At 39.9% G+C, this 14,595-nt stretch overlaps 1 protein-coding gene across 2 annotated transcripts; it reads right to left on the reverse strand.

Annotated features, from left to right (window-relative positions):
• Window positions 1-11,243: 11,243 nt before the first annotated feature.
• LOC149051952 (uncharacterized) lies at window positions 11,244-14,193 on the reverse strand. 2 transcript variants are annotated; one of them, XM_089199729.1, is made up of 2 exons: window positions 13,973-14,193; window positions 11,244-12,872 (listed from the first exon to the last, which is right to left on the reverse strand). In XM_089199729.1, the coding sequence occupies exons 1-2, from the start codon at window positions 14,022-14,024 to the stop codon at window positions 11,251-11,253; spliced, it is 1,674 nt and encodes a 557-aa protein (XP_089055855.1). In that variant the 5' UTR covers window positions 14,025-14,193; the 3' UTR covers window positions 11,244-11,250. The 2 variants fall into 2 exon arrangements, with proteins under 2 accessions (XP_089055855.1, XP_089055820.1); XM_089199694.1 differs by lacking the exon at window positions 13,973-14,193 and having other exon boundaries at window positions 11,244-13,544.
• Between the last annotated feature and the right edge of the window lie 402 nt (window positions 14,194-14,595).

Here is a 14,595-nt window from a genome sequence, read left to right on the forward strand (position 1 = left end):
GCCCCAAATCGTGTTCAGGGTATTCATTAGCTAAAGAACTCTTTTAGGAACCTGGATTATTTTTTTATGCCTCGTCATTTTCACCTCATATGGCTAGAATAATGGTTTTTCCTGTAAGGTCAGATATATAGTTTTTATGGTTTAAAAACATATATCAAAGTTAAAAATCCTTTGAGTTGCAAATACTAAATACCTGCATGGAAGTCCTTTCGGAAATATTTATTCCGCCAAATTTTGAAACATACTCCTTTGCCTAAAATTAAAAAAAAGAAATGACTGTCACATTTTCAAACAGAAAATACCCTTGAAAGCGAGATGCATAAAAAGGGTAAATGACTGTTATCAAAACATACCAGCCGCTCAACTGGCGATGGCGACGGCGACGGCGACGGCGACGGCGACGGCGACGGCGACGGCGACGGCGACGGCGACGGCGACGGCGACGGCGATGGCGATGGCCGTCGCCATCGCCCTCGCCCTCGCCCTCGCCCTCGCCCTCGCCCTCGCCCTCGCCCTCGCCCTCGCCCTCGCCCTCGCCCTCGCCCTCGCCCTCGCCCTCGCCCTCGCCCTCGCCCTCGCCCTCGCCCTCGCCCTCGCCCTCGCCCTCGCCCTCGCCCTCGCCCTCGCCCTCGCCCTCGCCCTCGCCCTCGCCCTCGCCCTCGCCCTCGCCCTCGCCCTCGCCCTCGCCCTCGCCCTCGCCCTCGCCCTCGCCCACGCCCTCGCCCTCGCCATCGCCGCGATGGCGATGGCGATGGCGATGGCGATGGCGATGGCGATGGCGATGGCGATGGCGATGGCGATGGCGAGGTTGCAAATGATGAATCTTCAAAGAAAAATGTTGATCACGACCACATCATACAAAAAAATTGCCTAATAATTTTTTTTGGGGGAAGGCACGGTAACGAATCCTGCAATCTGATTGGTTCTTTACCCGGTCAGTATTTTCCTATCTCTGCCCACGGGCAACGATAACGCTTTCGAGAGTCCATGGGTACATCCCTACTTTCGTTGCCATTTTTCATAAATAAATCTCGTTTTTCCAGCTGTGTAGTATTTTTGAGCAAAGACGTCGGTCACCACCGCAAGCCGATAAATATCTTATTAATCCTTCCTTTTTTCTCTCTCTCAAATCACTTTTGTTGACAGAAAAATATTGGTTTCAGAATGAATTTGTACAAACAATAGTGTCATGACGTTGGTTGACAAGCGGCCTAAAAACCGTCTGCAATTAATATTAATCGTTCACAGAAAGTACCTTGAAAGTCAAAACGAGATGTATATGGTTACATTTGGTTAATTCATTTAGTATCTGAATTTTCTCAAACGATTTGTTCGTAGTGAAAGGGCGAGCGAAGTTAAAATTTCAGTCCTACAACAAATATTCGCTTTCGGTGAGTCTTTCCAAGTTCGTTCAATTTGGACATTTGTACCGTAAACTGCACAACAGATACTGAAGGAATTGAACGAGAAAAGGCTACATTAAATCCCCCTGTGTTTCGTTGGAGTGTTTCATTCGAATTAAGTTTTTACGGAGGAAAAACTAGATTTACACACGACATTGCAGGAAACAAAGGAGCAAACTTTCACAACTTTCAAAACAAAAAATTTGAATTTGCCTACAAATGCTTTCCTCGCCGTTTACTTAATGAGCAGAGGTAAATCTTCGTACATGAATTGATTGCCGATGAGAGTGAATGATACTTTACGGAAGATCATCGACTGTTTTGAAAAAAACATTATTGTGACAGCCTTTGCCAAACTAGTTTCGTTGTTTTTCAAAAGTGTACATGCGCTTTTCCTTTTCTTACTCGCCCTCTAATGACAGATGTCAGGTTGTGACAGAAACTTGAAGAAATAATGTTTCAAAGTTTCTTTGGAAGCCTTTTAAATCATTTTTATCATTGCGCAAATGGAAGTCACGATGTTTCGGTGAAGATCTCTCTTTAATTTGCATCACCTCTATTTTAACTACTGTTGACTCGCTCAAAAATTGCTCAGCTTGAGGAAGATCTTGCCGTATTCACAGCCCTAAATCATTTGGGTTCTTTCGGAAATAATTTCTTTAAGTTTAAAAAAAAAATCTATTTACCGGCTCAGGGTCGGTTCGAATGGGGAAAAACTTTGACGGCCTCGGGCAGCATTTTCAGCACCGAGGTCTTGTGTATCAGATAGAGTACTTGATCTTTGCTTGGAGCCGATCAACATAAATTCAGTTTTTGTAGCGTTTAAGGTAAGTCTGTCAGTCACAAGCCATCTTCTTAGCTTTTCAAGGTCGTGAGATAGACTAGACTGAATCAAATGCAAATGAGAACCAGCATAAGTAGTGTGGGTGTCATCAGCATACATTCTAGGTATGCTGAACGAAAGACAGTTAGACAAATCGTTAATATAAATTAGATATAAAAGAGGGCTAAGAATCGTTTTCCGTGGCACACCATATATAAGAGTGGTGAAGTCAGAGAGACAACTGTTAACTGAGCACCGTTGTGTACAATTTGTCAAATACAATTTAAATCAATCAAGAGTTTTACCTTGAATTCCACACCGATTCATTTTAATTAATAATGAAGAAATGTAAAATGGTTTCCGTGTTTACATAGTCTGATGTAAACAAGCGGGAGGTTGGGAGAACACGAGATAAGCTTAGGAAACCACGACGCGAAGCGGAGTGGTTTCCAGCTTATCGAGTGTTCTCCCAACCTCCCAAGTGTTTACATAATGCTATATAAACACGGAAACCATTTTACATTTCTTTTATAAAATAACTAATGAAAGAGGAACGAAAACTGTGTTTACTTACGCTTATGTAAAATGGTTTTATGGCCAATCAGAGCGCGCGTACCATTTGAATTATTTTATAATATCTCATGATCAGCAGTGTAGAATGCCTTTCTTTAAGTCGAGAAACACTACGGCATTGACGTAGCCATGATCGATATTAAACGCCCAACTGTCAGTGGCTTCTAGAAGTGCAGTAACAGTTAAGTGTAGAGACCGGAAAGCAGATTGTTTTAGAGATGATTTCTTCACTATTTAAGAAGTTGTATAACTGATCGTACGCAATCCTCTCGGACACTTTGGCGACTACGGAAATGAGTTAGGTAGATCAGTAGTTGTTTAAGTCGGATGACTCGCCCTGTTTAAACAACGGAGTTACTCTGGCACATTTCCAGTCGTCAGGAAATATGCCAGACAACAGGGATTTATTAAACAGATCGTATAACGGGCCTGAAATAATATCAGCACACTCACGAATCAACCTAGCAGAGATATTGTCTAGTCCTGTAGCTTTAGTTTTTGACGATCTATTTAGATGGGTAAAGACATCACTGGTAGTAGTTGGACGAAAACAAAAATTTGTTGCAATTTTCAGCAATATTTTCTCAATAAATAGACTCCTCGTCCGAAGTTGAGGATATGTCACGGGCTAGCCTGGGCCCAATAGTTGAAAAGTGTTCGTTAAAAGGCGTTGGAAATCTCGTTAAAGTTACAGATAGATATGACACATACTTTCACATCCTTTACTATCTGATTGTTCTGACGACGAGACACGCGGTTGTTAATAGTTTTCCAAGTCCTTTGAGCATTTCCTTTGGATTGAATAAAACTATTGTGATAATGGGATGCCTTAGCGGTTTTCACTTTATTGTGGATTCGATTTCGGAGCTTTCTGTAATTGCCCCAGTCTTGAGGATTCTTTCTTTTTATCGCTTTCCTTTTAGCTTTCCAAATTACTCTGTTCCGAGCAGCACTACTATTTAAGTTAAGCGCTGCTTTGCACCTGCACCGGAAATAATGATTTGTTAGTAATTTTATCATTTAAAGAAATAATTATGTTTGCGTGTAGAATGATATGTTGCTCGCACTAATCATATCGCCGCATAGGGGTATTTATTTCGCAGCAATCAGACTATCGTTGTTTTGGTATGTATCTCATACTAATTAGGTTGCCGCACTAGGGCATGTATCTCGCACCAATCACATCATAGCATTTGGATATCTTGCATCAATCACAGAGTTTGGGTATTCTTTTCTCGTAAATGATGTTATGGAATTAGGGTGCTGTGCTCAAAGAATGACATAAACCAGAAATTTTGGACTCATTTGATAAGTGCAATGATGTGTGGCCTTCGAAAGAGCCTCGTCGATTGAGGTCGAGATTTATCGGGATATGAAAGGTTTGCATTCATCTTGTTGTATCATTTTTAAGTTCAAAGGTGTTTTATCCGCTTTTATTTCTCACACGCACACGCCGAACAACTTACATCTATCACGCACTATGAAAAAAACGCTCAAACATTCCCAATCACTGAACTGCAATTTTTCACGTGCATGAATTGTATTCCATCAATCAGATTCCATCGCCAACGCGCTCTCTCTATAACGGGGAATAGAGGCGTTGTGTATCGAGACCAAACGATAGCTGCAAGGAAGACAACGTTAAACGTGGCACCGATGCATTTTACTTTTGCCCAGAGGATTTTTAGACAGTACCTGTGTGAGGTCAGCTAAATTTTTGTTTTCTTTCACGGTGAAGTAATGCGATATTTTTTTTACTTTAAAAGTTATGCTCTTTTTCTGTTACAAAACTGAAAGTGTCCCATCTCAACCTTTCCAGCCAAAATAATAACTCTTGAATGCTACACATGCCTAGTTTATGTTGCATTGCATTGAAACTAGCCCCTACAACTTTACAGTCCAAACGATCGGATATTAAAATATAATACAATAGACACAAAATTGATTCCCCTACGCGAAGAACAAATAAGTCTCCAAGTTTTTTTTATATATATTAAAGTTCACACGGCAACCAGGTGGACAATCAGACATAGTTTGATGTTACTCTGGTTTACAGATTTAATGAATGTAACCGAAGTTACAGATGTTTCTATTACTATCACTATTGCGAGTAACAACAGTTATGAAACTTTCAATTACCAGTTGTTTTTCATGTAGTTAATATATCCCTTCATTTGAATAAAATGGTCGTGAATACCAATTGCAAAGAATCATCAGTCCAATTACTTTGTTAGATGATAACGCGTGATGATGTTTAGTGCGTTATCTTCTGTGAAGAGCTAGTGACTCGTGTCGGTAAAGATACATGCCAATTATCGTTTTAGAGAACAAATAAAAAAAAGACATAGTTTGATGCTACTCTGGTTTACAGACTTAATGAATGTAACCGAAGAAGTTACAATTCATAGACCCAACGTTTCGACACTCCTGTCTAGTGCTTTTGTCAGGGGTGATCTAAACACTGCAACAAGAGGTCCTTTTATATGATCACTAATTAATACTGATTACACTGTCAAAAATTCCTGCGAATTTGCGGATTTCATGACATAAAACTCTTAACGCTTGTGTCTAGTATCTTTCGACGTTGTTTCGCTCTTCACTAAAATCCCAGTTGATCTTGCCGTTAAGGTTGCGGAGGAGAGACTCAGAGAAGCTGCTTCCCTAGGACAAAGAACTTCTTTGCCTGTGGAGGATATTATTTATCTGCTGTCTTTTTGCCTCAAAACCACGCAATTTGCATACAACGGCACCTACTATCAAAAAATTTTTGGTACAGCTATGGGTTCGCCCGTCTCTGCTGTCATTGCTAACATGGTAATGGAAGACGTGGAGCAAAGGGCCTTAGCCACTTCACCGGTTAAACCCTTTTTTGGAAACGATATGTTGATGATGTTATCTTTGCGGTATACGGAAACAAACGGAGCGTCTCCTGACGCATTTGAATTCAGTAAAGCCGTCGATCCAATTCACCCTAAAGGGTGAAAAGGATAGACATTTTCCCTCTCTTGGTTTAAATGTGTCCAGAGGGGTTTAGGGTAACTTAGAGACAAGTGTCTACCGTAAACCTACCCACACCGACAAATACCTCGCTTTCGATTCTCACCACCATATTTGCCATAAAAAGTCTGTTGCCAAATTCAGCTTTGTCGGAGCACACATGCCTAATTAACCATACAATTGGGTGGGATGATTCTAAAATTATCACCACTAATCGGCGTTACCACCAGCGCCTTTGTTTGGAGGTTTGGCATATCAACTCCGCCCACGCTCCTTTAAATCGTGACAATGGCGCTTTGCTTCCTGACGCCTATTTACACCTTCTCAGAGAAAAGGCCGCTAATTAGTGATCATATAAAAGGACCTCTTGTTACAGCGTTTAGATCACCCCTGACAAAGGCACTAGACTATCTGTGAGTTCATGTAATTTTGGTAGTTGAGTTTTCGAATAATAATTAGTTCCTCGTTGAACTGACACCTTCCTCCCCCCACCCTATTCTTCTTCCCCCATCTAATCAGATTTAAGAACAGTACAATTAAATGTGAATGTAAGTTTTCATAAATTTGCAACTTGAGATATTAGGTTAACCGTATTCACATGCTACGGGAAAAGTTGTTGGACAAAAGAGCAAAAATTTCAAGTGTGCGCAACAATCTCAAAAGATTATCTGGGTAACGGTAATCGATATAGACAGATAAATCGATTTGAGCAAGCTCGCTCTTGTTTTCGTTTTCAGCAGTTTAGAATTAATAATGATGGGGACGAGAATGTATTTTTGACACTATTAATTTCATAACAAACAATGGGCATCAAAACCCTCTACATCCCTGAAGCGAAAATTAAAATTAGGCTAGGTTTTTAAAGTGCAAATTAGGGGTAATAGCAATGTTATTCTACGACCTTTTTGTTTTGCTTTCCAACTTACGTTTTGAACATGACAGGACGGATAATGCATGCACTGTAAGTACCTCCCGTTGTTCCATACAAAGCCTTAGAAAAGTTTTCTAAGGCTTTGTATGGGACAACGGGAGGTACTTACAGTCCACGCGTTTTTCCGTCCTGTCATGCACATGTAATTCTAACAGGAAGTGTATGACTAACTATTTTTATAATCCGTCACATATTATCTTTTTTTTTTGCAGTTTATGTTAAGGTACATCAATGTTAAAATTGGAATTACACTGCCTCACCTGTTCCTGGCAATTCCATTGAGAAAGGAAGGATGACTGTAGAAAAGAAAATGAGCAAATAAATAGATTGCCATCTCAAGAATAACATTTGAAGCAATGAAAAAGTTTACTACATTTCGAGTTAGACTAGTACTACTGCATTTTATTCGCTACATGCCCTTAAACATGTACTCATGACTTTTATTCTCATTCCTAGAGAGCTGGCGAAGAAATTTTACACAATGCAGAATCTCCGCAATTTATCAACCAGCTGAAAACTTGTTACATGTGGGAAACATTTTTAAGGATACGGTGGACTTTCGCGAATGTCTTTCGGACAAAAATTTTTGAACGGGCTATTCGGAGTCCTCGTAGAATTTCGGGGTGATCTATTAAACATTACTAATTAGAGGACTTCATTAGAAGCCAAAGACAACATTTTTTGATTAAGCTTAAAATTAAAAAAAAGGGACTGCCTCCATGAGACTGTGAGGAGTTCCATTGCTCAATTTTAATACATAAAAATTGTTTAATTTTTGTGTAAGTGCGAGTCACTTTAACCCCCTCAGCTCATTCATAAAATCAGCTATCGAAATTCATAAATACTAATGGTGTTTTAACTTGCGATGAGAAAGGAAAAAGTACACCAATTCAACCATTTTTATTCCAAACCCCTGATCGAATGTTAAACTTTGTATCTAACTTAATGCCATTTTAAGTGGACCCTGATGATTAAGTTCGATTCCTTGTCTAAGCACGTCGAACGTTCAGCAGCTATCTGAAGAGTAGACGTTTTTCCCTTTAACATCTTGTCATTGTGGCATAAAAAAGATAAAAACTAAGCTATTGTGTTCCTGTTATCCTAAATATGACTGCCAGAACTGTTGTGCAGACAACCATAACGTATGCCACCGCATGAATGTCTCGCCTATGCTATTTGATCTCTAATTACTTTGCACTATAAGGAATCTGAAAGGCTTCAGGAATCCAATTTATCAGAGATCCTTCTCTGATTATGAACTAAGAGTTTAATGCGGACATCTTTAGAGTCTGGTTTGTTATGTTTTAATTAACAGAGATAACTCTCCGCCACCTGACATCTTTTCTCTGTTTGGTTTGGCTGAATTTCACGGGACATTCCAAAATCGATATAAATGTTTTGCAAATGGAAAGTCAAGATAATATTAAGGTGGTACTTACCTGGCGCACAACTTTTAAAATGAGTTTTTCACAATTTGCTGGATTTAGTTGAACTGATCATACAATTCATTAAGCACACGAAATTATTATAAGTTGCTTTCAGTAAGCTGTCTTTACTCTTTTTCAATCATTTGGCATTGTAAGGAAAGTGATTAATATCGAGAAACTAATAATAATGATAATAATGATAATACAAAGATCCCAAAGTTTTGCCATAATGATTTACAAATAGTTTAGAAAGGAAATGTGTGGAGTTTGGTAGGTTTCGTTATTAGAGTTCCGTAGGTTTAAAACGGAAATAAATATTTCACAAATTGAAAAGTTAGTTTCGACGGTTTCGTAGCTAAAGCAGAACAACACGGAATAACTAGCGTCGTACTTACCCAGCACACAACATATTAAAAGGGTTTTGAAAATTTTGCCGGATTCAGCTCCATCTATCATCCACTTCATCACGCCCAAGATATGCAAAGGTTGCTCTTAGGAGCTATCGTTGCACTTAAATTTGATTCACACCGCTTGAGAGGTTTGAATTTGCAGCATACTCATGAAACGCTTTCGTAGGAGTTTGAGTTTAATGCAAATCATGATATGTGATCGCATATTCATGGCGTTAGTCTTCATTTTTATTTTTCTGTCAAAGATGGACCAATAGACATAAAGCAATCAGATGCGGAGCATTGTTCTTCTTAATACAAACGAAAAACCTCACGGCATTAAAACATTTTTTGTAGTTGACGTTTTGTAAAGAAGTAGCTAAAAAATAATTGATGTTCAGAATGATAATCTCTTTTTGAACTCTGCTAAATGAAAGTTGTCTAAACAAACTTCTGTTTTATCAACTGGCAGCTAAAGTTAGTATGCCATCTGTTCGTATGCATAAAATAATGGAAATGATTATTATTTATTCATCTCACCGATGACATGTGCGCGTTTCAGTTTGTGGGTCTAATTACTTCGCATGCCTTTAAATTTGATGGACTAACTCGCTCATGGGTTAAATAACATATATTATCATTTTGATAGCGCGGCAAACTTAGAGTCAAAGGATTTCTTCTCGGTATTTTTTTTGATTATGAGGTCGATGGTAATCTACATAAAGTTGATCGTTAATTGATATGAAAACCGCCGGAGGCTAACGGCCATAGTTTATTGTACAGCCTCAAAAACAACTCTTCCCTGCAAAAGCGTCATGTAGACCATCACTTTGGTGTCCAAATGTTTCAATTCCAACATTTTAGAAGGAGCGATGGGGTCTAAAGGTCTGAGTGCGAGACGATCTTGGGTCACTGTGATGTGCTTCGTGGGCGAGACATTCTGCTCTCACAGTATCTCTCCACGCTCATGGAATAATTGATTATTTCTTCTGGAACAAAAATATTCCCTGTTCTTAGCTGCAATATTTAGTCAATCAAAGCCTGAAGCGTTTTGACCTATCGCGTTTTAGCAGTGTAGAGAGTATACAAGTACTTGTATATTCCAGAATAATTCTTTTTTAACTCGTGAATTGCGCGCATGCGCAAGAGCGAGTTATAGATACGATGTGGGGAATAGCATTCGCTCGCTCGCTCGCTCGCTCGACTGGTCGATTCCTGTAAACTTTTTCTAGATTTTAGGCTTTTGAGTGCATTTTATAGTTTTTGGCGAGCAATAAACAGACGAAATGGCGACCTTTGTTGCTAAGAATAGTGGTGGGGTGAAAAAGAAGCCAATGATAATCTTAAAAGAGTTTTTTTTTTCGTTTTAGTTTCAACAAGCGGCGCCAGCGACTGGCAGGCATGCAAGGATTCACACTGAAATAACAGAACAACCTTCGTTTTTCATAAAATTGTAATTTACAGTCCTTGAACTTGAAAACAATCCGAAGATTCATTGAAAATATCACTTACTGCGAAGCGCTCGGAGTTTACAGATGTTCAAAAGCTTTTTCTGTTATAGCGTGAGATTGAGGACAAAATTGATCATTACGTTTCGTCGCGTGTGTTTTTCCTGTGAGAAGCAACAAAAGATGCCGGCGACTGACGAAATAACAAGTTAACACGAAAATCAGATAACACCTAAACAAACAATTTTAGCTACCGATTTTCAGTGAATTTTTAAAGAACAATTTTCTTTTAAGTTTCAAGACAATTTGAAGATTCAACATACAAACAACGTACTAAAATGCGAAAGTTACACACCACAAAATTGATAAATAGGCCTGAAATGAAATTCTATCTTGTTATTGATCATACGTTGCCTAGCACGTGACCTAAATCTACCCAGGCGAAGATCCAAAATGACGGTGGCAGGCTTGGCTTAGTTATATCACTCAAAACTCGTTCCCGTTTGTCTCATTTGATAAAGAGGGAATCGTTAATGTTTTCATTAAGACAGTATTGCCTTGATTTTCTAATATTTACAACGAAAGACAGTAAATTTCACTTTTCACCCACATTTACTTCCAACCTTTTCTTTTGAACCAGAAACAAAAATGATAGACGTTTAAAACACATGACATCATCCACCTTGTCAAATGTAATAGCATGATCATTTCAATTGTAATGCCTTCTTATCCCAACGTTACTTTGTTTCTTTGCTACATTAGCGAACACTGAACTACTGCTCGTACTCTAGATATGACAATCAACCACAAAATTCCCTAAACCAGATAACATTAAACATAATCTAAAAAATCATGTGTCAATTCACGAGTTTGCTCACAGAGCACTTTGATTATTTTATTTCTTCCGCCTGAATCGTGCGCTTCGTCATCCATGTTTATTTATAAATGTGTATGACGCAACCTAGACTGTTTTAAACTGTTAGGCACATCTACATAATCGACCTCTTCTCTGGCTTGTTGAAATTCCTCTTCAATGCTACGTCTCCTCTGTAGTGATATTTGAAGACCAGGCCCATGGAAATATTCCGCATTTCCATAGCTAAGCTTTTTCCTTTAATTTGTATACTCTGTATAAAAAAAACCAGGAAAGATTTATTACTCGACGTTTCGGGGTCATCGTGACTCCATTATCAAGAGACTAGTTTAAAAACATGCAAATAAGGAAAGGTACAAGAATAGCATAAACTAGAATGAACGGCTTAAACAAACACCTTGGCGCGGATGGAATCCGTTTGCACGTTCAATGTTGGCTTACGCATGCGAATATACAACATTTCATTAACAAGGCAATCAAATTTGCCGTTACATTTCGCGATGACGTTAAATTGCTCGATCAAGCGTTCAGGCATTTCACTATTGTGTTGGAGGTGGTAGTGTTTGTAGATAGAAGATGATTTCCTTGTGTGCCCTTCTACGCGATCGTGTAAGTGGCCACGAGTATAGCCCACATACCCTGCATCACACAGGTTACATTTAAATTCATAAACGATACATTGTTGGTTAACAATAGGGGGCTTAATTTCGTGTTGCTTAAGCTGTTGATCGAGCTTAGGGCTAACGAACACTGGTTGGACAGTCACGCTTAACTTCGAGCTTAGACTGTTCAGTTGTTGTTTAACATGATTAGCTGACGATTGGTCCTTGAAGGGTAACAATAATCTCACAATCTCCGATGGTACGTCTGGTGATGGACAGGGCTCTGCAGATGAAATCCTTCTCTCAACGAACCGCTTGATTGTAGTTTCAACCAGTGGCTTTGGGTATTTCAAGTTATGAAAAACCCTTCTAAGGCGGTCACATTCCTCGGAGAAGAAAGACCAGTTAGAAGATAATCGATAAGCGCGATCCACCATGGTGTTGACTAGGCTGCGCTTGTACTTAATGTCAACATGACTCTGGAAATGCAGAAGGAGACCCGTGTTGGTTCTTTTGGTGTAGACCTTGGTCTCAATCTTTGGTGCACGGTTAAGCAGTTCAGTTCCTAGAAAGGGAAGGGATCCTTCCCGTTCGACTTCCATGGTAAACTGGAGGGAGGGATGGGTAGAGTTAAGGGTGTCTAGAAACTGGCCAGCGGTCACCCTATCAGGCATTACGGTCAGGGTGTCATCGACGTACCTCCGGTAATAGCGCGGAAGTTGACCGTGTTGTTCGAGGTTTTCCTCAATCGAGCACATGAAGACGTTAGCCAGCAACGGTCCAAGGGGAGAACCCATAGCGACTCCATCTGTCTGCTCATATAAAGCACCGTCAAACTGGAAAAGCTGGTTTTTCGTAGCTGCTCGGAGGAGGTCGATTAGGTCCGCTTTAGAGATGTTCAAGCTGTGCGTCTCGTTGAACCAATCCTGGGCAAAGGCTTTTTCAGCTAAGATCTGTATTGTTTCCTCCAAGGGTACATTTGTAAACAATGAGGTGACGTCATAGGAAACTAAAATTTCGCCGTTCTTGATCTCGAAGCCTCGTACTTCATCAGCAAAGCGGAATGTGTCTGTCACTGTATATTGGTTGCACGACAGGGGTTTCAATTTGTCGTCAAGCCATTTCGCTAGCGAGTAATTGTAGGTGTTAGTAGCAGAGAGTATTGGCCGCACGGCCAACTGTTCTTTATGTGTCTTCGGCAAGCCATACAAGTGTGCGAGTCTGGACCCTTTCGGGCGGAGAGCGTCAACAATGGATTTCGGTAGAATCCTTCGAACGAGAGTTTCCAACTCCCTTTCTTTCTGAAGGAGAGGGTGGTAATACTTAGGAGGTCGTCCTCTGGTTCTCGGTCTCTCCGAGTCGACGAATCGGAATTTGCTGGTATCGTTTATTGACGCTTCGGATAGTAGGCGAAGATATTCTGATTTATCCATAACAACAACACCAGACCCTTTATCCGGTTTTGTGACAACGATGTCATTGCGTTTTTTCAGATCTTCAATAGCTTGCAAGAGGGCTTTAGGAGGTTTTGGGCTACTCCTATTAATATACTCTAGCGCAACAGATCGTAAGGTTGCGGCTGCTAGTTCGCGTAAATTCTCGTTTGGTAGATGCCGTTCAAGGTTCCAGTATGCTTTCTCGAAGCTTGCCTTGATCTCAACTGGAGACACTCTTTGCGGGATCGCAAATTTCAGGCCACGACAGAGAATCAATTTTTGGAAGAACGATAGCTCGTAAGAGGAAATATTCAGGATGTGTTCGTCGACGTCAGTTTCTCTGTAGAGAAGCCTTGAGATCTTTCGAGTGTGAGTGTTCGTAACTTCAAGTTGGAGTTTATTCCGAAGCATAGTGATGGTTCGTAAGATGCACATATAGCGGAATAGTGAACAGGTCTGACGGATTTCATCATAGATGCCATTGATTTCCTCTCGAAGTACCATACTCTCCTGTATTCTTACTCTGAGCTCCTCCGCGATCACGTTCTTTGTAAAGGAAGCAGATGATTTCTTCCACTTAGCGCGCCTATCTTTGTCGATCTTGGCAAAAGTAGGTGTGAGTTCGAAGCTCTGGCATAGTCGTAGAAAGTTGATTGATCCCTCGTACCATCGGAGATTGTGAGATTATTGTTACCCTTCAAGGACCAATCGTCAGCTAATCATGTTAAACAACAACTGAACAGTCTAAGCTCGAAGTTAAGCGTGACTGTCCAACCAGTGTTCGTTAGCCCTAAGCTCGATCAACAGCTTAAGCAACACGAAATTAAGCCCCCTATTGTTAACCAACAATGTATCGTTTATGAATTTAAATGTAACCTGTGTGATGCAGGGTATGTGGGCTATACTCGTGGCCACTTACACGATCGCGTAGAAGGGCACACAAGGAAATCATCTTCTATCTACAAACACTACCACCTCCAACACAATAGTGAAATGCCTGAACGCTTGATCGAGCAATTTAACGTCATCGCGAAATGTAACGGCAAATTTGATTGCCTTGTTAATGAAATGTTGTATATTCGCATGCGTAAGCCAACATTGAACGTGCAAACGGATTCCATCCGCGCCAAGGTGTTTGTTTAAGCCGTTCATTCTAATTTATGCTATTCTTGTACCTTTCCTTATTTGCATGTTTTTAAACTAGTCTCTTGATAATGGAGTCACGATGACCCCGAAACGTCGAGTAATAAATCTTTCCTGGTTTTTTCTATGCCTTTGCTTTAGCAAATCCCTGCTGACTCTGTATAAAAGCTCTTTAATTGTTGTTTAATGATATGTGCCGAATAGTTTTTGATCTCCTGGTTTATGCCATTTCCGGCTAACATTGCCCCAATTTAATTCCAAATTAATCGATGTATTTACGATTTAAAACGATACTCCTTATCAAAGGGATGCAGGAAAAAAAAAAGGTAAATGTAATTAGCCATTAGGGTTTTTTTTTTTAAATTAGTCATCCATTTATTCATTAAGCAACAATTCTGAACCTCAATGTTAGCTGCTAAGACTATTAGTATTATTTTTACTGTACAATTTAACTAACAGGAAGAGCATTATTTTCCAACAAACCCAACTACTTCATTAAACAACTTGTAATATTCTTATTAAGGGGCGAGTTTTAAAGGAAGTAGAGTA

The sequence above is a fragment of the Pocillopora damicornis genome, chromosome 1 (genome assembly GCF_964200805.1).
Source record: "Pocillopora damicornis chromosome 1, jaPocDami1.2, whole genome shotgun sequence".
Lineage (NCBI taxonomy): Eukaryota > Metazoa > Cnidaria > Anthozoa > Scleractinia > Pocilloporidae > Pocillopora > Pocillopora damicornis.